At 36.7% G+C, this 27,356-nt stretch overlaps 1 protein-coding gene across 2 annotated transcripts in view; it reads right to left on the reverse strand.

The window, feature by feature from the left end:
- Window positions 1-520: 520 nt before the first annotated feature.
- The window catches only part of TSNAX (translin-associated factor X), a 34,461-nt gene continuing 7,625 nt past the window's right edge, over window positions 521-27,356 (reverse strand). For both annotated transcript variants that reach the window (XM_008569856.1, XM_008569855.1), the window contains exons 4-6: window positions 21,696-21,826; window positions 6,048-6,175; window positions 521-2,325 (exon numbers count right to left, since the gene is read on the reverse strand). In XM_008569856.1, coding sequence (XP_008568078.1) covers window positions 1,948-2,325; window positions 6,048-6,175; window positions 21,696-21,826 — 637 coding nt within the window. In that variant the 3' untranslated portion in view covers window positions 521-1,947. The remainder of the gene's footprint in view (window positions 2,326-6,047; window positions 6,176-21,695; window positions 21,827-27,356) is intronic.

A 27,356-nucleotide genomic window follows, 5' to 3' on the forward strand; every position in this document is an offset into this window, starting at 1 on the left:
CCTTTGTCTGCTGATATATGATTCAAAAATGGGTTTTTCAAATAGTACCAAGAACTGTCAGCCTATGTTTCCTATGAAAATGTACTATCTTTTAAAGCTTGGCCAGTGAGATCTAAGTATTCACTTTTTATAAAGATCGTAACACATGTAATTTCTTCCTGAGGCTTAAAGGGTCTGAATGGAGGTCTATTATATATGTAAATCAACACCCCCAAATACTTTTTATTATTATTATTATTATTATTATTATTATTATTATTATTATTATTATTATTATTATTATTATTATTATTATCTGGTTCAAAACTGTTACAAAAAGATAGTGGTGAATTATACTGAATATTATTTTGAAAGAGATACTTCCTAACCCACTGGCAGTAGTGGTCAGAACAAGCAGGGTTTCAGCCAAGAATGAAAAGATGTGTGTCTGCTAATTTGCTAATGTGAACAGTGCTAAAAAACAAAAACAAAAAAAACACACACACACAACAAAGAAGGAAAACCAATATCTCCAACAGTTAAAAAAAAAAATTCCGTTTTAAACATCTGTAAAACATTCAACGATCCATTATTATTTTACTTTTAACATAATAAGTTTAACTTCATGCGGAAGAAGAAACAAAAACTATGTAACGGGAACGACTCCATTTCAGCAGTCAACAGAAAAACCAAAAAAAAACCACCATCACCAAAACAAACAAACCTAATTTATTAGGCATGTCTACGTTTTATTTTCCTTTAGGTGACATTTTTTGGAAAATTACATTTTCAAAGAATCAGCCCTTACAAATAGAGCTAATCTTTCCAAAAATAAAACCCAGTATCTAGATTCTTAAAATTCAGAAAACCAATTGGAAACGTCTGGTTGTCAGCCAACAGTGTCATGCTCAAGTGAGTTTCACAGCACAAGTAATAATCTGTAAGTTCAGCAGGCAAAGTATGACTACAGACTGTTACTGCTGTTATCAACTGTGCCGACAATTGTCTTATTGCTGAACTGTATGTGATAAATTTTCTTTGGCAACTTTAATTTGTCAATAACACCACAGGACAACTATAAAGGTTTGGATTAACTCAGTATTTCAAAACATCACTATAATTATTTAAATATAATTTCTAATAGATACTAGACTAGGAAAGCCTCCAAACATGCCTAATATAATGACAAAAAAATTGCTAAATGATCACTACTAAAAGCTTTTCCATCATATGTACAAGAATATTATTCAACTCAACCTCACCAGTGAAAATATTAGAAGGTTAGCGCCAATTCCCTATCAGATCTTCTGTGATAAAGAACAAAAAATAAATGGTGAAACTACATCTGGGTAGCTGTCAATTTTTCTGGGCGGCTATCTCACATAAATTCAAAATGGCCTAAAATTATCCAGAATATAATATAAATTCTCACTATAATACGTCATAAACTTGTATTTAAAGCATATTGATAGCTTGTTAGTTTTTAATTCTTATTCCATGGAATAAGCCTATGTTGGAGGCTTGGCACAATATTACCAAGAAACTTAAAGGAAGCTCAAGTCCAGAAGTTTAAGAATTCTCTTCTACATATAACAAATCACCAACTTGAATTATAAATGGCTTCCACTAAAACTACCACTCTCAAATTCACACAAAGTAAATTAAAACAGGTGTGGCAGAAAGCACACTCTGAAGCATGTTCACATTACAAAGATAAATGATGACGGTTAACCAGCAAAAATTCAAACAGGCATATATGCAAACATTTGTAAGCAAACTTTCATGAATAAGATATAAGAAATGATTCATTTGGATCATTTCATGTACAGCTTGTATGCAATTTAAAACAAGTTCAACTAAAAACATTTCTATGTAAAAGCCACAATAAAGTCAAATGAAATACTAAATAACAGTCTTACAAATTGGTCTCTCTAAGGAGTTCTCCAGAGAATAATAAGTTGTGTTATTCTAAGAAATACCCTCTTCTTGATCAATCATTTCTGTTTTAACTGAAAACACATCTGCCAGCATGTGTTTCGGAATTTCTGAACCTCTGACTTTCAAGGCATAGCAAGCATTCTCCACTTTGGCCAGACTTTGTTTCAAGGTATACAGTTTCTTTGAAACCTCATAAGGTCCAGTGTTGCCAATGAATGAAAACCCATCATAAACCTGACGTAAAAACTGGCTCACTTCAAAGGGGGTGTCAATGTCCCCATTCCCCACACTGTTAATACACATCCGCATCAATTCTCCAGTTAAATCAGCCACGCCCAGGAGGTAATCAACAGGTGTGACTTTCAGTCTCCAAGTACCAAACTGGTTATCCTGTGCATCAGAGGAGGGCTGGTAAAAAACAAAACACAACACAACACACACACAAAGAAAACACACTGTGAAAGAGTGAATATGGCAAGTGTCACATTTACTATAAAGTACAAAATCAACAGCAGATCAGTCATTCTAATCTTTAAATAAAGCCATCTATACTGCTTAATAAACCATTTGGGATGTCACGAGAGGAATCCATGGCCTGGGGAGGGAGCTGAACGAGATGATTTCAGGATACTTCTAAAATCTAATCTGTATCATCATAAAACCAACTACTTCCAACTTCACTTGATATATGAAATAAAAACATTCTTGAACAAGGCCTAATGACTTACTGCATGACAACCACTGATTTAAATAAAAACTTATAAGCCCCTCCAAGTTTGTGATCCATTCCTGCTTCCTTTGCTTCCCGTCTTTCCCTACTGAGCACTGACCACCACAATTTATTACTCTCTTGCTGCACCTGCGATTCCTTTAGACCCTTCTATTTTTTACTGCATCTGCCCAGCAAAAACAAAATCGTGAATCAATACTAAATTTATTTGGTAGTCCCTTATTCAGGAGGCTGAGCACCACTGAGTTTAAAAATAGTAATCGCGACTACATAGAATTTGTACTGCTATAAATTACTCACCAATCCTTGTACTTATTCTTACCTGGTTCTCTCTCCAGCCTCTTCAAACACTATTCCACACCTTTACCACTCTCCTCAGTCCCCTCTCAATCCCAAACCTTTTCACTTTCAGCAGACAATGCTGTCTAATTTCAAGAGCTGGCTGTTTGCCAGATCACCTAGCACAATGCTCTCAATCACTAACAAAAAAACCCTTATCTGTACCAATATCCATCTTTACCTCAATCACTAACAAAAAACCCTTATCTATACCAATATCCATCTTTACCTCAATCACTAACAAAAAAACCCTTATCTATACCAATATCCATCTTTACTTCTATCCTCCAGTCTCAGATGATGAGTTGCCCCTCCTCTTGCCTGAGGTTAACTCACCCAAAAGGACTCTGACCCATCTCTTCCCACCTCTTCCAGGAACTTGCTTTATAAGGCACACACCCTTGGGCAAGTTATTCATCTCTCTAAACCTCAGTTTCCTCATCTGTAAAATGGGATAGCAATACCTACGTCAGAGGCTTATTTTAAGAATTAAATGAGATAACATTTACCTAATTCTTGGCATAATGCCCAACAGAGTAAATACTCAATAAATGTTCACTGCTATCATCATTACCATCACCACGTAAATCTCCTTTCTCTACATCAATTTCTCTCTATGGGGTTCTTTCTGGTAGAGGCGATGCCTAAAATGTTATTAAAAGACTATCTGGGACTTGGCTAGGTGAAGATGCAATTACATCAGAGGGTAGTGTAGGCAGCAGGAACTGCAAAGACATGTAGGTAAGAACTGTGTTGTATATTTGAGGAACTAATGAGGCATTTCTTAAGTTTAAAGAGCAGTACAGGATGAGACTAGAGAGAGCAACAGAATGTCATATTAAGGAATATGAACTTACTTATAAGTAATGAAGAGTCTCTGAGAATTAAGCAAGAAAATAGCAGAGTCCAATTTAGGTCTTACTAAGATCACTCTGGTTGCTGTATATACAATGCATGAATCCTAGTATTGTTTGGACTGTTCTGAGACCATCTGGTCCAATGCCCTCATCACAGAGCATAAGAAATAAGCTCCAAGAAATATCACAGGATAAGTACCTGAAGCCTGCTTCCCAATCATTCTGATGCCTTTTAAACTATACCATGAAAGTACCTGCTGTGTTTGTTTCTATTAACTATCAGAGATCTGACATCTTTTTAGAAAGGGTGGATTGTGACTGTGGTAGGTGCATTTCATAAGCCATTCATAAAAATAAACTTTGCTTAAGAAAACATTAATGTTCTCTGTTTCTAACCATTAGACAGAAGAATTTCCATGGTTATAAATAAGAAGTTGATTTTGGAGGAAAAACCATGTTAAAAAATTAGCAAATTTCTACATTTCGACTAATTGTCAAATAAATAAATTCTGCTTTACTAATAATGTATTATTACTAGGAAAAAGAAAATTACTTAAAATGCAGTTTTTCAAGATAGACACTGAAGTATTTAGGGGTGAAATATTGTAACATCTCTAATTTACTTTGAAATGATTTAGCAAAAAATGAAACCATTACTGAATTCCACACAGTGAGTGTACGGACATTTGCCATGTTTCTATTCTCTCTACTTTTCTGCTTTTGAAATTCTTTGTAATAAAAAGCTTTTTTAAAATATTAAATTTAATGGTTTTGGCAATATTCTCAATAGACAAGTTAGAGCAAAATACTTTTCCCTATCAAATTCTCAGAATTTTCATCATCAAGAATCTTTGGCACTAAAAGGAAAAATTATTTGTGAATGTGGTCTCAACATATGAAAACTATACATGAATGTTATGCCACCATAACCTCAGGGTAACTTAGTACCTAAGTCCTAAAAACAGTTCACTTACTTAGTATTTCTGCCTTTTCCCCAATATTTTCATTTTGATTTAGAGAAAACTTGAAAGGAAGGTATGGTAACTTCCTTAATGTTAAATTTAAGAAGCAGGGCAAACAGCTTACTTTACTTCTTTGTGTAATTGAGTCTTCAACAGATAATCAAAAATATGAAAAAATTTTACTTCTGAAAACGAATTTCCTCCTTACTAAACTTCTTATAATTGAAAAAAGTTGAGAAAATACATGGCTTCTTTTATATCTGTGATGCCAACTTAGTCTCATTGTATAATATTAACATTTTAGTTGCTATACAAGAAAATATCATTTCTATAGCTTCTTCCATCTCCTGCCTACCTATCCTAAATCTTTGAGTGGTGTTTAAAAATATAATAAAAGGAAAAAAAAGGAGACCAAAAAACTGTTCAAAATCAGTGTCTCTGAAAGTATCAAATATTCAAAGTAGCCTACCTCGTTGCCTGATTATTATATTTTGAAACCCAGGAGGAAAAAAATAGCATTTGTTTAAAAGTCAAACTGCAAAACTTTCTCTTTTCTGAATTCAGAGGAGCTACATAAATTTCTGATAAAGTATTCTGAATTGAGTGATTAACAGCTCTCACTTTATAACATCTACTTTATAACAACAAACTATTGAGTACTTGTGTGTCAAATGCTACACACTGCCTAATTAAAAACCTTTAAATCAAATCCTTTAAAACAAACCTTTCAGGCAGGTGCCTGATGCAAGGGGTCCCTGTAGCACACTTTGAGAAGCACTGGCACGGCAGACAAGGGCACAGGCACAGGTTCAAAACACCTGGTAAAATCTTAGCTCTGCCACCTTTACTAGCTGTGTGGCTTTGGGGAAATTACTTAAACTCTAAAAGCCTGTTTCCTTCTCTGTAAAGTGGGGGTAATCATTCTTTCCTCATAAGATTAATAAAACAATTAAATGAGATAGTGCTTATAAAGGGCAATATATAGAAAATACATAGTAAAACCAAAATCAGAGTAATCACTCAATAATGCTTTAGGTGAAGAGTACTACTTTTCCCAGCCTACCTATAGTTGTTCAATAAACTAAATAAAATATTTAAAAAGAATATTTCTCTAGCTGAGAATCTATGAAAGAACATCCCCATTTCAATCTTCTTAGCATTACAAGCCCTTCAATCGCCTATATGCATTGTGCTATCACATAAATTATATAATAAGAGTGAAATATCATTTTAAATTCTCACAGTCTTATTTTCTTTCCCATTGTCTTCTGTTGTAAATATCAACTGCTTATTAATTTCATCCATACTGATTAATGATCGTGTTTTGATGAAGTGCTGAAAAGAGACAGCCTCCACATATTCCTGCAGTCCTGAAAAACCAAAGAAAATCACTAAGAACAAGCACTAAATTAATCAAAATGTCATAATAAAAAACTTCAGATTGATGATCACCACACTCAACGACTGTTTAATGGATGCCTATAACAATGTCGCACTGGACTTGATACTTCAATCACCTGGGGACAGAGGGTGGGGACCAGCAGTGAGCACAGCACACATTCCTGTGACCGCTTGAATGCAAAAGTATTCGGTTTCTTTCCACTTCATGAGTCATTAGTCTTAATCTACTTTTTCCTACAGAGAAGTGCCAAAGATTTTAAGAAAAAATAATTTTAAGAATTTAAGAAAAGACTATTTCATAAATTCTGGTAGGCAATCAAAATTATCCAGTAAATTATTTTTTGCTTCCTTAAGCAGCAAAATAGAACAATGATTCGATCAAATGAGACATAAAATTAAGGATATTTGGGTCTTTCTTAAATTTTTTTTTTTTTTTTTTTTGGGTCCTTTTTGAGACCGGCCGCACCGCACTCAGCCAGTGAGCGCTGTGAGCGCACCAGTCATCCCTATATAGGATCCGACCCCGCGGTGGGAGCGCTGCTGCGCTCCCAGCGCCGCACTCTCCCGAGTGCGCCACGGGCTCGGCCCTCTTTCTTAAAATTTTAACAGATACTTTTTTAGAAAAAAGTATCAATATACAAAATACTGCTTGTCTTTTCACACATCAAAATGGATCTAAGAATATTAGAAAACTCCTTTCTACTTCAGTAGTTTAACTTGAAAAATAAATAAATAAATAAAGCTAAGCAATACAATTTTGTATCAGATCAAAATTCTAAAACATTAGGGCCGGCCCGTGGCTCACTTGGAAGAGCGTGGTGCTGACAACACGAAGTCAAGGGTTAAGATCCCCTTACCGGTCATCTTTTTTTTTAAAAAAAAGAAAATTCTAAAAAATTCACCTTGCATTAAAAGTAAATTTTGGCAAAGATCAAAACAGTACTAGAAGAGTTTGGATCTCCGAACAAGCCAACTGCAAAAAAAAAAAAAAAAAAAAAAAAAATACCAGAAATACTTTTTCAGGTGTTTTAAAACAACTAAATTCTATACCCATAATTTTCAATATTATTTTATTATGCCCTTAATCTATAAGACAATACAAGGAAAAATTACTTCTTAAAATAATTATCGTTATCACCAGGCTAAGAAACTTAGTCTTTTTGAATGATTTATTATAATAATAGCAAGAGGAAAATGAATTTCTGATAAGGAAAAGAAAACTCAGACCTTAATAGGATAATCAGTATTTAAGTTGTCTCTCTAACACTTCTGATGACAGAGTCCAGCTGCCTACACTACCTAACACTACAAATCAAACCCAAGGAGGCTGACAGCTTTGGGGTAATCCCATAAAATGCTGTGCAAGGGTCAAGGACACTAGTGGAAATGGATGACCTGGTGTTGATATTGGCAAGAGGAAATGAAACTAAGTGAAAATACCCTGACTCATCTTGAGCTGCAAATGCTGTCAAAGTAGAGGTCAGAAAACAGGTGCCTTCAGCGGACAGAACAACTGATAGAAAAGGACAATTTGTTTAATAACCCATAGCATGCTGAGAAATTAAACATTAACAGGCTAAGTTTAACAAAACAAGTAGCATCACTTACATTTACAATCAAAAATATTTTTGTAAATTTTACTTTTATGAATAGAGGAACACTAATTTCCCCTCCTTAAAGGAAATCTATATTTCTCTTTTCCTTCCAGAGATACTTCATGCATACAAAAGCAAATACTAAAACTTACAAATTGATAATCACATCTCTAAATATGCTCTAATATGGTGAGCCTCTTATGAGTGAGCTAAACAAGAACATATGCACAGAAATTTATGAACAAGTATGTGCATCATCACAGTCATTACAGCAAAAATAGGAAGAACCTTAAAAGACTAATAATAGGTGTGCCACTTGTTGATTTATTGTCTCTAAACTCCATTATCTCAGACAATGCAGGTGGACCCTTGAAACATTTCTCCATGTCAGCTGGCAAGATCCCAAGCTTTGCTGGTAGACGGTGCTAGGAGGTCAAAGGACAGTAAAGAGGAAAGAGGTCTCTTCCTGGTTCTAGTGTGTCCCTCTTAGCAGCCTTCTAAAGATGGGGCAGCCAGCAGCTGAGACAGCCGGCCAGCCACAGGGGGCATCTCCCTGGGGACAGACTCTTGTACTCCAGAGAGCGGCTGTCCAGTGAGCTGCCTCCTTGGGTAGGGAGATCCATGGCATGGCACCTCTCCATGGACAGCTTCCCAGAGAGTTCCATCAGCACAATCCCTCAGCAAACATCTCTGCCACCCAATGGGCCAGCGGGGGGTTCTTCCACCTTTGTTACTTCCTTGGGTGATCTGCCTCCACCCTAGGAGTAGTGGCTGCTCCTGTCTGATATTCTTGTACTCTTTAGAGTTCTTGTTTCCTTTTATTAGGTAATTCCCCCACACAGTTAAAATTTTTTTACATTAAACTTTCCCTGTTCAAATTACTGTGTAGTTTATGTCTCCTGTTTGGACCCTAATGAATACAATAGGAAATTAGGAAATAAATAATGGTATTATTTGTCCTTCACTCTTATTACCTAGAGGAGGTGTTCCATCTTTTTTTTTTTTTTTGGCAGCTGGCCTGTACAGGGATCCAAAATTTGACCTTGGTATTATAACACCACGTTCTAAACAACTGACCTAACTGGCCAGCCTCATCTTCCAAGGCCAGTCACTGTACGAGGCTCAAGCTCAAGAACTGAGCAGGAAGCTTACTGTGGATTCTCTCTTCAATATACTGGATGCTCCGCCTTGTGTCCTCTACCAGATGTTTACTGTCAATACTGAAGCACGCTCAGATCTCTCCCATCCACCGACCTTAACTTTCCTCCCAATTATCGCCCCATCTCTCTCCTCCCCTTCAGAGCTGAATTCTTGAAATAGCTGGTTATACTTCCTCAGTAACTTCATCTCACACTTCTCAGCCTACTTCAATCTAGCCTGAGCCCATCTCTATAGAAAAACAGCTCTCACTAAAACTACCACACAAGTCTAATGGACGCTTTTCAGTCTTAATCTTAGCAGCATTCAGCATTTCTGACCACTTTCTCCCTCTTTAAACAAGTTTTCTTTGGTTTCTGTGACAGCATCATCTGACTTCCCATTTTTCTACCTCTCCGGCCATGTCTTCTCAGTCTCTGCCTCTACTAGCCCTTGGTTTTCTCAAGTTCATCTAACAATTGGTTTCAATGAAACCTGCTGTTCCTCAACTTCACACCTCTGGTTTAGGGTCACATATATCCAAAAGCACACTTGGCATCCCTAGCGGAGAGACCTCAAAGTCAACACATGAAACACTGAACTCACAATCTTCCTTCCAAACCTAGTCCTCTTAGCTTTGCCAACTCTAAGCACCTCCTGGTCTCCCCATCCACTCCTGACCTCTTCTCACCCATTCTCACAATGCAGACTGTCTGCCTTTTTAATACATAACTATGACCACATCACTCCCCTATTTAAAGCCCAGTTTCCCACGGCTCTTAGAATACAGAGCAAAATCATTAGCTTGGCTTATAAGGCCCTGCTTATTAATTACTCTCACCTACATCAGCCTCAGTTCATGCTATAGTCAAGTCATACTCACAAGGTTACATTTCCAAGATGGGTGCATAGACCCATGTCTGCATAATGTCAGAATTGCTCTTAAAACCCTTTAAATCAGTAAAATCAAGGCTTCTGTGTCCCCTGTGATATGAAATTTTCCTGCAGTTAGTATAAATCACTACCTTCTTCAATATTTCAAGGCATAATCCTGTCCCCAAATTCTTAACAGTTGGCTTACATTTCAGCAGCATATTGAAAAAAATAGCAATGCTATATAATATGTTAGAATCAAATACAAGTGGCAAGTTGCCTGCCCTACACATGGCAGTTGACAAGGGAGGGAGAGAGCATAAAAACTAAGACCGTCTCCGTTGAAGGCCTCACACACACATCTGCCTGGGCCTTTGTGCTAAGACTCAATGACATCACCAAGCAATCATTATATCAGGTTGATAGGCACGAGCCACTGTAAGCTCATGACTGTCCTGTTCAGTGCCTAATATGTGCCTTTCATGTAACAGACACAAAAACATAATTGAATAAGGTACATCCATTTGTCAAAAAACTATACATTATGTTTTAGAAGAACATTTAATAAATAGGAAAATGCCTGTTGTGAAAAAACGCAAAATACGATGGGTACAGAGTTTCACTCTGGAAGGTGAAAAAGTTCTAGAGATGATGGTTGTATTGGCTCCACAACAATGTGAATGTACTTAATGCCACTGAACTGCACACTTAAAAATGGTTATGTTATGTATAACACAGTAGAGTCTTCTTTTTTAACATAAGCATTTTTTAGCTATGAATTTCCCTATCAACACTGCTTTTGTTATATTCCATAAGTTTTGGCATGCTGTGTTTTCATTTCAAATACAATCTCTTTTAGGCAGCAGATGTTCAACAAGCATTTGTCTAAAGAATCTATGACTGAATATTTGCTATTGATCTGGTTAAACAAAAGATCAAAAACACTGCCTAATATATCAATTTTGAGGTTAAGCTCTTACTGCTTTAGTTTCCTTAAAGTGGCATAAATGTTTTATAAAATGGTATTAACTTTAGAAACACATTTGGTAGAAAAAAAGCTGGATCCCCCCCCACCACCACGGTGCAATGCTGTTTATCCTACTTGTTAAATTTAATATTATTTCCTATGTAGCTATTTATGAGATCACAAACATTTTAGAAACAAGATACTACTAATTTTTCATGTCATGCAGCAGTACCTTGTTGCAAAAGCAAATGACATTCCTGTTTGGGTGGTATATAATTTAGGTTCATTAAGATGGGTGTTCGTTTTTGGTTTTGTTTTTATATTTCAGTAGGAAGAACAGTTAATAATATTCCAAAATTTCAAATATATCTGAAGTCATTATGTAAGTTGTCCTCGGAATGTGTCTGATAAAAGTTACTTCAGATGGGCCGGCCCGGTGGCGCACTGCGCTGGTGCGCCGCTTGGGAAGCGCGGAGGCGCTCCCACCGAGGGTTCGGATCCCACATACAGACCGGTTCCCGCTCACTGGCTGAGCGAGGCGCGGGGGCAGCACCGAGGGTTGCGATCCCGTTGCCGGTCCCGGTCCGGTACGGGGGCGACACTGAGGGTTGCGATCCGTTGCCGGACACGCAAAAAAAAAACAAAAAAAAAAAAAGAAATGAGGTGGACAATTCTGCTCCATAAGAATTAGGTTTCATGCAATACCACAGACCACAGATAAAGTTCAAGGACATCTGGCCCAAAACACTGAAAAGCATTTTTGGTCACGTGCAGGTAAAAGGATGTTTAAACAAGTTATGTTGCAACTTGATGAAAAGGACATCCGCTATTTTCAGTGAATAATCCCCAAAGTGAAAATTAACCTACTGCCATATTCCACCAAACAATGCCTTCCCCTTCTTGCCTTAGACTTGGATGAAATCCAATTAGAATTATTTACAGAATCAGCTGCCACTAAGAAAGAAGTTTGTAGGCTCCTTTTTATATAATTTGTTATGTTTCTCCTTGTTCCCCTATTAGAACATATATAGGGAAATCCAGTTAAAGCCTTCTCATTATTTTCACTTATTCTTGTATAACATTTAAGCAATATACATCCTAGTCTAACTATCTATCAAAACTATATATAAAGGTAAATAAGACAGAGGTTTCATTATTAATTCAAATCTCACGTCTCAACTTTCTTTCCAGGCTTTTAATGCTTTTGTACAAAATTGTTTACTATACGTCTCAGCAATCTTCTAGATATAGACCCAAGAGAACTGAAAGCTTTTGTTCACACAAACACTTGTCAGCAAATGTTAGTAATAGTATTATTCACAATAGCCAAAAAGTAGAAACAAAACAAGTCCATCAACAGATAAACAAAATGTGGTATATCCATACAATGGTCTACTGAAACCATCTAAAATCAGCTGCAACTGGTTTTATGCCCCTATCTCAAGTTATTTCAAAGTCATCTTTCAGGGTGTAAGCTCAGTATGCACAGAGAGAGGACCTGGGCCTCCAGAAGACCTCAAGCAGCACAGGAACCAGAAAATCCTCCAACAAGTGACTGGACTCAGGCCTAACCAATCACAGCTCCTCACCTGTCAGCCAATCGCCCTTTGCCTAGTCATACAACCTAATTTGGAGCCAGCCAATCAGTCCTGCCTTATTGACATACGTGGCCTGGCTTGGAACTACCCAATCCACTCTCACCATTGGGTAAATCATCAGGATTTAGGGCTAGCCAATCCACTATCACCCTGTCGTGTGGCCTGACTCAGAGTTAACCACTCAGGGATACCAAATATCCCATAAAGCCTGTACAGCCCCTAGATCAGGGAGACAGATTTGACGTGCCTCCCCCTGGACACCACACCAGACGACCTCACAAAATAAAGCTTCTTTCTTCTCTCAAAAACCAGTGCCATGGTACTGGCTTCTGTGTGCATCCAGCAGTGAGCCCTTGCTCTGTAACACTATGACCCATCATAAAAAGGAATGAAGTACTGATGCACGCCACAACACCGAGGAACCTTGAAAACACTGTGCTAAGTGAAGGAAGCTAGCCACAAAAGACCACAGATTATATGATTCTGTTCATATGAAATGTCAAGAGTAGACATCCAGAGGCAGAAAGTAGATTAGTAGTCACCAGATGTTGGGAGGAGGAGGAATGGGGAGTTAATCTAATGGACATAGTTCATCTATTTTTCTGCTAATGAGCAGAGTTAATCTAACTTTCTGCCCCATTCATTCCTGCTGGTATACAGAAGGGAGCACATTTACTGATCAGGTAAACTTTCAAAAATGGTTAACAATAATTATCAAAAGTTCCTGATTAAGTTCCCACTCCCAATCCCCTCACCATCATTCTTAAATCTCCAGTCTCCAATTCCAAACCATCTCCCTGCCTCACCCCCTTACCCATCACATGACATGAAAACAGACATGACATGAAACAAGTTACCAGGTGCTATGGGTTGAATTGTGTCCCTAGTGTTAAGAGGATGGGAAATCCTATTATGGTACTTAACAGGTGGGGCCTTGAAGAGGTGACTGGATTCTGAGGACTGTACCCATTCATGGAGTCATGGGCATGGTTCTGATGGCAGGTTAGCTCTCTTGTTCATACCATTTTGCCATCTGACACCCTGCATTGCTGCGAAGTCACCACACATCAAAGAGGCCCTCACCAGATGCATTCCCTGGACTTTGGACTTCCCATCCTCTGAGACTGTGACAAACAAATTCTATGTCTTTATAGGTTACCCAGTTTCAGGCATTCTGTTATGAGCAACAGAAAAGAGACTAATAAACTGAGTAAGAATTTTTCTTCATTCCCTACCTCTATACCTATTCTTAACTGCTCAGGGAGGGGACTCTCCTCTCACCTGAGGCTTGTCAATCTACCTGAGCTCTGAATCCCACTCTCTCTTGATTCTTCAGGGATGCTATTCCATTAAACATCCTATTCTATTTCTTTTGGCTAAGGTTCCCAGTTTTTGGCTTTCTTCTCACCCTACACTCCCCTTGGACAATCTTACCTATGTCTACAAATTCAACTACAATTTCCAAGATGACTCCAGGGCTGTAACTGCAGATTACACTTGTATCCTGAGTTCTCTAGACCCACATATCAAATCGCCTACCAGGTAGCTACCCAGATGCCCCATAATTTCCAATTAATCATAACCAAAACTGGTTCCATCTTCCTGTTTTCTTAACATTCTCATTCACCTAGTCAGCCAAACCAGAAACCTAAAGCTTCTCCCAGCCAATTCCCCTGCAGTTTTTTTTTAACTGTCTTTTAAAAACATGTCCTTTCCTCTCCATCACCACTGCTAACCCTAAACTTGAGGCCTTATTCTTTTCACACCAAGAATGACCACTTAGCCCCACTCCAAATAAAATATAAAACAACATAATGGAAAGCATAGACCTGAAAGAAGATGCCCTAGGTCCAAAAGCCAATTCAGCTTGTTACTAGCAGTGTGAGTTAAGGTAAGTTTATTAACTTTACTGTGCTCCCATTTCCTCACTTGTAAAGTACAGTCATCTACCTACATTGTAGGATCCATATAGAATGATATATTAGTGTCTGGTACAAGGGCTCTCTGTAACTGTTGGTTGGTTTTAACTGTGGGAAGAACAGTTAAAATAAGAATGACTGGCATTAATTGTTGTTAGACAATACTTTATAACTTCTTTAAAGAAAGCAATGTTTCTTCGTTCTTTTTTTTTTTTTTTTTCCCTTTTCAATGTATTACTTCACAATTAAAAGAGGACATTGTTCTTCCAAAATCTTACCCTAGCCCAACATGTGCTATGATTCTAAGATACTTTTTAGGAAGCTAAGAATAGCAAACTATGTCAACAGAACACTACTGTTTATCCCATTAAGACATGATAAGATAAAGTTTGTCAAAAAATAAGGACCTCTTTAACTTGGTGCAGTATGTCCACAACTAAGTAAGAAGCTGTCTCTTCTTTCCATGTTCCCTATTTAGCCCGTCCTTATCAACTGACAAGCCTCAGCTCAAAAGAGTAACTTTCTGAAACAGGATTTCAAAAAAGCAATAGGAATATTCAGAGACAAAAAGAAAAACTGGACTAAAAGACCTTCATATACTTACACAGTCTAAGCAGTGTGTACCAGACATTTACTTAGAAAGAATGTTCACAAACTGAATTTTTATAACCCAGAAATGCCTATAGAGACATTTTCTCATGGTCGCAGCAGTCACCACGAAAGTTTGCAGTATGTACACACAATAAGTATACACTTATTAAATTGTGATTAAAATAGTCAAAGAAAATGTTTACTGAATCATCCCACACTTAAATGCAACTGTATATCTATTTTACTAATGCAACTATATCTATTTTACTTACGTATAGATAAAATTAAGAAGTATGAGATTCTTTAATTAGATATAGGATCTGATCTCTTCAAGAAAAATCCTTTGGTTTTGGAGAAAATAGGTACAAAGCACTACCTATCACAGAAGCAAGGCCGAGCAGAAAGTCCATCAGAGGAGATAAAACAAGTCAAATTCCAATTCCAATACCATCACTAATCTCATTTACAAAATGAGGTAGTGGGACTAGATATCCTCTTACCACCCATTCAGTTGTAAAATTATTTCCAAATTAGACAACTGAATGCTTTCAAACAAAAGAGAATATATTCAGAAAAAAATTAAAAACAAGCAATACCTAGATTCTCCCCTAAACTAAAAGGACATCAAATTTCAATATCAGAGAAAAACATATTTTGTTTTCCTTGGCACACACCATGTTCCCATTCTCCCTTGAAGTTAGGTGTGCCATGTGACTGGCCAAAAAAATGTGGGCAGAAGTGATCTACGCCACTTCCAGGGCTAGACCTCAAACTCCTCAGGGATCACCCTCCACTCTTTCCTTTTCCACAGGTAGGTTTATGTTGATACCCTGCTGATCCTGAACATCATGTACTAATAACCGAGCCCCTGAGGGCAGGGGTCCCTGAATGACTAAGTGAACAGAGCACACTCAAACCACCACCACAAAGCGTGGACTCTAAGTGGGAAAGGAATGATCTCTATCGTGTGACACCACTGAGATATTACAGTTTGTCCATCTGTTTCCGCACTTAGCTTTACTTTAACCAGCATCTCTGGTGCTTCTATCAATCTCACTCAGAAACAGATAAATTCAGTTTTTAGCTATATCTTTCTGTTCCCTAAATTCTTCCTACTGTTATGCCAAAGGCTTACAGAGATTCATATCCTACTTCATTTTTCCAGTGAGCCTTCTCAATTTTGCTCATACACTGAACATACGTCAAATTTCTCTGTGCCTATATAATGAGCTTTAGAACTCCCCTAAATATTAATATTGATCCTAGTCCTACTAGTAAGTCTAAGAAATAGCCCCTGGAGCCATGTTTTCTTTTGAAAGGACTTAGAAAATAGTAAAACAGGAACTTGCAAAGGCAAATCATCAGATAAAGGGTATAGTTAAACAAAAAAGAAAAGCCTCTTTAAAATAGTTTTGGTCTTCATTCTTTCAACATTTACTGAGCATCTATTAAGTGTCTGGGATAAATAAAGTGAACAACAAAAATAAAACCCTCCAGAGACTTGTAGAGTCTACATTCCAGGAAGGGAGAGACAATAAAGAAATGTAATACAGAAGGAGATCACACAGTATGTTACAAGCTGTTAAGTGTTATGAAAAAAAGCAACAGTTTTTGCTGGGTTTATAAGGAAAATCTTAATATTTGGTGTTAGCAAGATAAAGCCTTTACCAGGGATTAAGTTCTACAGTGAGTAGGTAAATTAAATCCATGTGGGAAGAAACCAATGGTACCACTTACTAGCTATGACCTTGGGCATAACTTCTGTGAGCCTTAATTCCCCCTTTTCTGAAGTGGTAAAAATAATATCTATGATACAGGGGTATTGCAAAAATCAAATGAGGTCAAGAATATAAAAAACTCTGGTTTAAAAACCACATCTTACTGGCCCAAAACACCCACTTAATCCATCATTCACCTTGAATAAAAGAATTAAAATATTATTCAGGGTCTAAACTTAGTTTCGCACAACAAAACGTCTTAGAAATGACAGAATCATCATCAGTGATATAAACTAAAAAAAAAAAAAAAAAAAAAAAAAAAATTTTTTTTTTTTTTTCCCTTGTTGAAAAAACGTTTGGTTGGGGGGAAATATCCCCCCTCTAGAAAAAAAAAAATTTTTTTTTTTTTTTCCCTTGTTGAAAAAACGTTTGGTTGGGGGGAAATATCCCCCCTCTAGAAAAAAAAAAATTTTTTTTTTTTTTTCCCTTGTTGAAAAAACGTTTGGGTGGGGGGGAAAATTCCCCCCTTTAAAAAAAAAAAAACAACAAAGAAAAAAAAAAAAAAAAAAAAAAAAAAAAAAAAAAACATTTTTTTTCTTCTAGATGGAGGATATTTCCCCTCAACCTAACGATTTTTCAACAAGAGGAAAAAAATGATATGGCGCAGAAATGTTTTTAAGTAACTTATTTCAAGGAACTAATTATTCATTCATTTATTTAACCATCCTTTGGGACAATCTGCAATCTACTCTGAGAAGAAATGTGTAGAAAACAGACCTAACGTTTTGTTGTTGTTCAATTATTAGGATACTCAATGTTTGAGCTCACATAAGTATCCCTCAGGGAAATGCTCTGCGTGCCACTAGCACTATTCTTAATGAGGAAAAGCACAAAACTCCTTTAGTTCAATGCCAGAATTGTTTTATCTTCAAGTCAAAAGAACAGCTATTTGGAGTAACACCAAAACAAGCATTTAACAATTACAAGCAGCAAGCTATTCACAAGCATCATATTGTTAACGCTACTCTAATTATAAAATTATAAATAACCTTATTTTATCAAATAAAATATGTCAGCAAATTTTTAAGCCCCAGATACCTCTTTATTTGACTGCTTTATTCTTTAAGTTTAAGGAAAAACATTGTATTGCTTCAATTCAAAAAACCTCATTTTAAAAACATCTTACAGGAAAGTGAGATATAGAGAATCCTTAATTTTTAAAATCCATAAGTAGGTAATCTTCAAAGAAAACTTGCAAATCATAAACAAAGGCCTAAAACAGACTATGGTTCTTATAATAATCCTCAGTGGCACAGGGAAGTGAGAAATCTGAGGAAAGACTGCTCTCATTTTATTAACGTGCTATTTAAACTTTCCAACATTGTAGTGCTTCCTTCCTGACTTAGGAAACGCTCTACTGACTCAATGTCTCTTTTAGCTTTTTTCTCCTCCATTTCTGTTATGTTCTGAAAGACAACATACAAATTTCTAGGGTTTTTTTGGTATCTATTATCTATATGATCCTCACCCTTATTTAAACTCTTTCCTTATACTTTACTGATTGATGAATTCAGGACATACAAAACAGTGCTAGTGGGCCAAATACAGCAAATCTAGGATATTCCACTAGACATGTGGGGAACTTCAAGTTGTCAGAATTGATAGAGCTTAACCTATGAACCAATAAGAAATTGAGATGTTTAAACATGGAAAGTATGAGATCACTTTTCATATGTGAAACAGCAACACCGTGAAGAAATTATACAAGTTTTTACAAAAATACAAATGTTTTAAGCATAGATTAAAGTTAAAAGTGAGGATTATGGTCCGACCCCGTGGCTCACTCGGGAGAGTGTGGCACTGGGAGTGCAGCGGCGCTCCCGCCACGGGTTCGGATCCTATATAGGGATGGCTGCTGCGCTCACTGGCTGAGTGTGGTGCGAGTGACACCAAGCCAAGGGTTGCAATCTCCATCCCGGTGACCCAAAAAAAAAAGTGAGGATTACTGTGTCAGCTTTTATTATATTTATTACCTAGCCATAAATTTTTACAAGATAGGCTTACTGCATGATGTGACAGAAAAAAATGATAAGGACTATGGAAGTTTTTCAAACTCTTGCTTTACTCATTCAAGTTAATAGGCAACTTAAGAGAGGCTGTAGAATGGGATTTCTTTTTACTTTAATGCAGTAAAACATTTAGACTGTACTGCTTCTTCAGACTGAGGACTTTCTACGAACCCAACTTGCTCCATGACCACCAACTCCTCACCCAGTAATCCTCATGATTATATGCGCATACCCAATTTACGTAGAGCAGAACCACTCTGTCTGAACTATCTTCCTGCTATGATCCACTCTAGTATGGTCACAGCTACTGCTCCAGCTGTAGGGGAGGGAGCAACAGCTGTAATTCCCTGAGTTCCCTTATGTCGGTACAGTGTTCACGCGCAGACAACTGATAAACACCACTGCTCCTGATCGCTATCCCTCAAAAGATCTACAGCATACCTGAGGCCTGGAGATGGCACTTTTGGATTCCAACCAACCCTAAGAACCACAGTTCCAGTTCACCTCCTCCTGTCACACCTCCTCTACAAGAGGAATATAAAAAGCTCAGGAGATCAAACAGAATAAGGTGGATGCCACTAACATTATCTGACCTGCAACCAACAAGGAATGACAGAGTACCCAAGAGGAACCTCACCAAAAGAGCCATGACAGAGAGTATGACCCTATGAATGGCATGGCCCACATCTGTACCAAAGCACTGCCAGGAAGAGAATTGCTATTGATGTGATCTCCTAATACAAGGAACCACTCTGGAAAAAGGAGCTAAGAACCCAGCAGTCAACACTAACTTTTCTTTCTTAAAAAAAAAAAAAAAAAGAGTTATAACTTATATATGGTAAAGTGCAGAAATCTTCAGTGTACAGCTCAATGAATTTTTACAAATGTTCACCTATGTAATACCCCCAGATCAAAACATAAAGCATTTCTGTCATCTGAGAAGGTTCCTTCTTGCCTCTAGTCAAGAACCCCTGCCCCCAAACTCCACTTCCAGGTAACCACTATCCTCCCTTTTATCTCCCCGGACTAGTTTTGTCTGTTCTTGAACTTCACATAAACAGAATTTTAAAGTAGGTACTCTTTTATGGCTGCTTATTTTGCCCAACATGTCTGTGAGATTCACATTCACTGCTGCATATGTTTACTGTTTTTTGTTGCTGTGCAGTATTACATTGTACAACTGTACCACAATTTATCCACTCTCCTGGATGGAGATTTGGGTCATTTTTAGTTTTAGGCTATTATGAGTATAGCTGCTATAAACTTTCTTGAACATGTCTTTTGGTGGCATAAGCTTCACTTCTGTTGTCTACATACCTAGAAGTGGAGCTGCCAGGTCACACCCGGTTACAAGCACATGTTTAACTAAAGCAGATATTGCCAACTAGCTTTTTAAAGTAGTTTTGTCAGTCTGTATAAGTTAGCCATGTTGGTGGCCAAATGGTATCTAAATGTGTTTTGGGGTATTTTTTACTCTAAGTTTGTTTATTTTTTATTGAAACATAATTGACTGTACATATCTATGGAATACAGCATTGACTATCAATACCTGTGTGCAATGTGATGCTCAAATCAGGATAATTAGTATATTCAACATTACACAGTGGAATCGTTTTTGTGGCCCTAACTGTGGTTTTACTTTGCATAAGTCTGGTGAATAATGATGCTAAGCACCTTTTCATATGTTCACTAGCCATGTGGATGTTCTCTTTTTTTGAGGCCCCTGTTAAGTTTTCTGCTCATTTTCAAAATTACTTGTCCTTTTGTTGATTTGTAGGAATTCTTTACCCAACATATGTATTTGTCTTATCTCACACTTCAGCTTGCCTTTCCACTTCCTAAATGATCTCTTTTGGTAAAAGAATTTCTTAATTTTAATGCAAATCAACTGATCACTTTTTCCTTAACAATTAATGCTGTTTTGGTGCCATTTTAAAGAAATCTTCTCTACCACAATGTCATGAAGATATTCTCATATATTTTCCTCTAGAAGCTTGATTTAGCTTCCACCTTACCCATCTTACCATCAATACCTCCGATATCTTCCTCTCTGGCCAAATTTGTCATACTTGAGGTTGTGACTCTTTGATGTCACAAACTGAATTCATTAAATCATGTTTATTATGTGCAATTATTTAAAAACCAAATAAATCCCTGATACTAGGTAATAAGTTATCATGATGGGACTACATCTCCTTTGGGAATATGCTATGACACCTCATAGAACTATCTGAGTTTTCACTTGTCTCCAATCACGCATCACCAGCTTTAACTGGCATATGCAGGTACCTTCTCTTACATATTAAAAGACATTTCAATATTTCTGAAAGATAAGTGCTGAAATTATAAATGCTTAGACTACAACAGGACATACATATATGGAGCAGATACCAATGAACTCATTTCCCACTCTTTACGCAAATCTTAGGATGTATCTGAATTATGTAGTTATCTCGCCTGTCAAGCTCATATTAGGAAAGGAATGAAGAAAAGAGAACAAAACACTTTACACATTTATTCAACTAATTTGAAAACAGTGGTAACCATGAAGATCCAGTACTTTCTGAACATTTTTAAATGAATATTTAAAATGTGTACTATCCTAAGATTTCAAGACAGGGAGTCACACTCTGAGATGTTTGGGTTCATGTGGCTAAGTGATACCTTCTCTTTCATGAATCTACCAAAACAGAAACTTAGAGCCACTAGTGAGACTTACCTGTAGCTGGAAATGAGATGTACCCTGTCTGAATACACATTCAAGAATAAAGTTCATTCTATTGACTCTGTATTCTCAATGACTTTATTAAAATCAGTCAATGACTATTACCAACACTGCTGTAAAAATAAAGCCAATTGAATGTTTTTGGATTGCCTTTACATTACTACTCACAAGTCCCAGGTTTTTAAAAGTCAATAATATTATTTCACCAGGTATTAATTAAAATTCACACAGCTCACACATAAATCATACAGCACACTTTTTTAAAAAATGTTACCACTGAAAGAAATCTAGACTCACCTATAGTGATCGCTCGATGGAACTGATGCATGTCTTCTCCTGACAGCTCTTGGGCTACCTGTAATATCTTTTGTCTGACACCATCCAATTTAATTTCCGATTCAGTCAATATTTCTTCCAAATCAGGAGCACTATAATCAAGATAGTGAGAACTTTTAGAATATCGGCCAGATGCTTTGATAGTGAAAAACTGAAATAATGTAAATATTAATTAACACAGGACTAAATAAATATTTGTATGTATTTGAATACTTCTAACTCAAATCTATAATTATATTGTTAATAATATGTAAAAAAAAATGAAAAATGCTATAATACACTATTAAGTGAAAAGAGAAGTATAAAAATTATATGTATAACGTGATTGTAACAATAAGAAAAATTCTGTTCATGGGGCCAGCCTGTGGCTCACTCGGGAGAGTGTGGTGCTGATAACACCAAGGCCACGGGTTCGGATCCCATATAGGGATGGCCGGTTCGCTCACTGGCTTAGCGTGGTGCTGACAACCCCCCCCCAAGGGTTAAGATCCCCTTACCGGTCATCTTTAAAAAAAAAAAAAGAAAGAAAAATTCTGTTCATGGGGCCAGCCTGGGGCTCACTCGGGAGAGTGTGGTGCTGATAACACCAAGGCCACGGGTTCGGATCCCATATAGGGATGGCCGGTTCGCTCACTGGCTTAGCGTGGTGCTGACAACCCCCCCCCAAGGGTTAAGATCCCCTTACCGGTCATCTTTAAAAAAAAAAAAAAAGAAAGAAAAATTCTGTTCATGAAAATGTGACATCTGTAATGTCTGCTTTCAGGCAGGATACATCAACTAGATTTATCCTCCCACCTTAAACAACTAAAAAGAAAAACTAAACATACAAAACAATGCTTTCAGACCTTAGACTACAGGCAGCATGGGACAATGATCCCCTGGTGTGGAGGGAGATACGACTACGCCCTATAACTCTCCCACCTAATTGCCTGGAGAGTTTCCAAGTGACAGTGCAGGGACAAGAAACTTAGAACCCAGGAGTCCCCCTGAGTAGAAAAGAAGTTGAGATTTTAAGGGACACCCAAGACAGCTAACATTTGCAGGGCAGAGTAAAGACGAGGAGAAAGCTAAACAAAGAGAGACAGCTTCAGAGACCTATGGAAGGAACCTCAAGTCTTTAGCTGAGTACTGATCACAGCAGGCATGTGAGGGAACTACACAGTGCTGGAAAAAGAACCACCCAAAGTGAGCAGGCAGAACAATTCCCGTGTTATTTATAGAGCCAAAAAGAGCTAATTTATCACCAGCAGACTGACATTGCAAAAAATATTAAAGGAAGTTCTTTAGGAAAAAGGAAAATAATACCGGACAGAAATCTGGATCTATATACAAAGGAATGGACAACACCAGAAATGGTAACTATGCGAATAACACGCACTTTTTTCATGGTTTTTAAGTCATACTGAAGTAAAAATAATAATGTCTGGTGAGGACCGTAACAAATACAGAAGCAACGTGAATTACCACAGTAGTACAAAAGGCCAGGCTAGTAGAGGGCAAACGGAAAAGGAAGTATGTTAGAAGGTTTATACTACATCTGAAATGATATGCAAGTGGTCCTTACTTTTGCATGGTACTGTATTAACTGAAACTTGTGCATATCAACACTGTGGCCTCAATGTGAAAAGTAACTTATAGCACAGAACCATGCAAAACAAAGACATGGTTCTGATATGCACAAGTTTCAGTTAACACAGCATTGTGCAAGTATGAATGGTCAACAATGATGAGTGAAGATATATACTATAAACCATAAAACAACCACTACAATATCAAAACAAAAAGATATCGCTAATAAGCAGAGAAATAAGATAACACAAGATCATAAAAAATATTCAATTTAATTTAAGGCAAAAAAAAAAAAAAAAAGAGGAAAATGGGTGGGAGATTTAAATCCAAACATATCAATAATCACATTAAATGTAAATGGTCTGAACACCTCCAATAACAGGCAGAGATTATCAGAATGGATTAAAAAAAGCAAGAAAGATAAGAAATCCACTTTAAATATAGACACAAACAGATTAAAAATAAAAGGATGAATGATATATACCCTCCTAACACTAAACAAAAGAAAATAGGAGTAGCTATATTAACATCAAACTTCAGAGTAAAGACTATTTCCAGTTATACCATCATAATAAAGGATCAATTCATCAAGTGAACGTAATGATCCTAAATATTAATGCACCAAAGAGCTTCCAGATAGGGGCCGTCCCGTGGCTCACTCAGGAGAGTGCGGTTCTGATAACACCAAGGCCTCGGGTTCGGATCCCATATAGGGATGGCCGGTTCGCTCACTGGCTGAGCGTGGTGCTGGCAACACCAAGCTAAGGGTTAAGATCCCCTTACCGGTCATCTTTAAAAAAAAAAAAAAAAAAAAGAGCTTCCAGATACATAAAGCAAAAACTAACGAACTTCAAGGAAAAATAGACATTTCCACAACTACATTCCAGAGATTTCAATCCCTCCCTCTCAATAATTAATAGAACAAGTATACAGAAAATCAGTAAGGATGTAGATGACTTGAACAACGTTATCAACCAATTTTACTTAATTGGCATTTATAGGACACTACACCCAACAACAGCAGAATACATATCCTTTTCAAGTACGCACAGAGCATTTACCAGATAGACCATATTCTGGACCACAAGAAGTCTCAGTAAATTTAAAATGATTCAAATCATAAAAAGAATATTCTCTGACCACAATGGAATTAAATTAGAAATCAACATCAGAAAGACATCTGGAAAACCCACAAAATATGTGGAAACCAAATATCATACTTCTAAATAACCCATGAGCCAAAGATGAAATCAAAATGAAAATTAGAAAGTATTCTGAGCTAAATGAAAATGAAAAACATCAAAATCTGTGGGATGCACCTAAAGCAATACTTGGAGACTTGAAGGGAAATTTATAGCACTAAATGCCTACATTAAAAAAGATGAATGACCTTAGCTGCTTCACTGATCTCAGATTCCAACTTAAGAAAGAGGAACAAATTAACCCATAGTAAGCAGAAAAAAAAAATTATATAAATAAGAATAGAAATCAATGCAAAAGAAAACCCAAAAGTAATACAATCAATGAAACCAACAGTTCTTTGAGATCAATAAAATTGATAAACCACTAGCCATATAGAACAGGAAAAAGAGAAGACACAAATTACAACATCAGAAATGAGAGAAGGGACATCACTACAGATCCTATAGGCATTAAAAAGATAACAAAGAAATATTAGGAACAACTTTATGCCAATACATTTCAAATTTTAGAGGACATGGACAAATTCCTTGAAAGACATAAACTACCAATCTTCACTAAAGAAGAAAGAAATATCCATGCCTGTTAAACAAAATGAGTTTGTAGTTAAAGTATTAAATCTTCTTAATTAATAATAATAATCTTTCTGTACTGGGACTGGCTGATTTCTTTCATAAAGTATATTTACTATTCTGAAGTTTGTAATTTTAATGAAGTTTGTAATTTTTCTGAAGTTTACTCTTTTCTCAGTTTACTAATCAAAATTGTATATACAATATGGTCACAACTATGATAAAAAAATAGTGCATAAAATATGAAATCTGCTAAATGATAGTGGCTATCTTTGGATATTATGACTGACTAAATTCTTTCATTAAAATAGCTTTACTTTTCTTGTCACTTATTATTTTTCTACAGATCACTATTTAAGTTTATGTAATGAGAATCTATTATTTTTTGGTGAAGAAATACAAGATGACTTTACACAATAACATCACTTTTTTCTAAAATATTAAGTTCTCCTGTCACACTTCTATTATGTTCTTATTTCTTTAAACTGCTGAATACTGATGGCAATTGTTTTAGAATTGCAGTTGTTACTGAAAAAAAAGTGCCCATAATTAAACAGAACAGTGTTGTTTCTCTCTGTAATACAAGCTTATCTGTGTACAAGACTTCTAAGAATTAGTTAAGAAAACATGCAAAAATTAATTTTAGAAAGTGAGGTAAGAAAAAGAAAAGGTTAACAGTGCCATATTTCAATAACTATGTATAGCAAATTGACTTCTACTTAATAAAATAAAAATTAAAGCATTAAAGAATTATCTTAAAAGTTTTAAATTAGTGAATATAAGACTTCAACAACATTTTTAATAACAAAAAGCTAATAAATTATATTTGGTCTTTTCTTTTTTTTTTTTTTTTATAAAGATGATTGGTAAGGGGATCTTAACCCTTGACTTGGTGTTGTCAGCACCACGCTCACCCAGTGAGCCAACCGGCAATCCCTATATGGGATCCGAACTCGCAGCCTTGGTGTTATTAGCACCACACTCTCCCGAGTGAGCCATGGGCCGGCCCATATATTTGGTCTTTTCTAAATACTTTATTAGAGACATAGTGTAATGCCAATCATAGTCACCCTTCTAGAGGTATTTAGAATTTGTAACAAGAGGGCCGGCCCGTGGCTCACTCGGTAGAGTGCAGTGCTGATAACGCCAAGGCCATGGGTTCGGATCCCATATAGGGATGGCCGGTTCGCTCACTGGGTGAGCGTGGTGCTGACAACACCAAGTCAAGGGTTAAGATCCCCTTACCAGTCATCTTTTAAAAAAAAAAAGAATTTGTAACAAGAAATCTCTCTTTGGGAGTTGGGCCTAAAACACATAGGCTGAAGAGGTGTAGGACAGGCACTTTCTACCCCAGCATGGAACAAAGAAGCAAAGGAAGCTGGTCAAATGAAATATGAAGCTAACAGAGAAACAAAGATGAAAGACAGAGATACTCAGCTGCATTCATAGGATATTCCTGAATCTTTAAAATTTGTAATTTCCTTGGTTAGCTTAGGCAGTTTAAGCTGGTTTCTTTTACTTGTAACCAAGAAATCTATCAAATATACAAAGCCTGCCTAGGAAAGTAAGGTAAGTCCTAGAGAAAGAAAATGTCACAAAGCAGAAAGAAGAGAAGTTTTCAAAGAATAATTAAGTAGTCAACAGTATAATATGCTGCTGCAAAAATGTAAAATAAAACAGAAAAGGATGCACTAGATTTAACAATATGAAAGTAAAGGTGGGTAATTTCAATAATTGTGAGGGATAGCCCTATTGCAACGAGTTGAGAAATAAATGAGAAAATAAGAAGTATTTAACATTTATGTAATGTTAAAATTTTCATACCTACCATCCAAATAAAGCTTTAATAGGTTCTAATAAGCAATAAAAATGTAATATATTTTCACAAACAATAGCTATATTTTAATGATCTTAACAGAGCACAAAATCCCTAACTGCTCTGAAAATAAGAATTTTTTCCTTCCTATTTTTATTGAAATATTTATTCTTAAAATGTCTTTTGATCCCAATGTTCACAAACAAAAGTCACAGAATATCCTAACGGCTAGTTACCATGCATTGTGGTATGAAGCATAAAAAATATAAACTATATTGGGCCGGCCCGGTGGCGCACTGGATAGTGCGCCGCTTGGGAAGCGCGGCGGCGCTCCCGCCCAAGGGTTCGGATCCCACATACAGACCGGTTCCCGCTCACTGGCTGAGCGAGGCATGGGGGCGACGCTGAGGGTTGCAATCCCGTTGCCGGTCCCCGGCCCGGTGCGGGGGCAACACTGAGGGTTGC

Source organism: Galeopterus variegatus, unplaced genomic scaffold (assembly GCF_000696425.1).
Source record: "Galeopterus variegatus unplaced genomic scaffold, G_variegatus-3.0.2 Scaffold537, whole genome shotgun sequence".
NCBI lineage: Eukaryota > Metazoa > Chordata > Mammalia > Dermoptera > Cynocephalidae > Galeopterus > Galeopterus variegatus.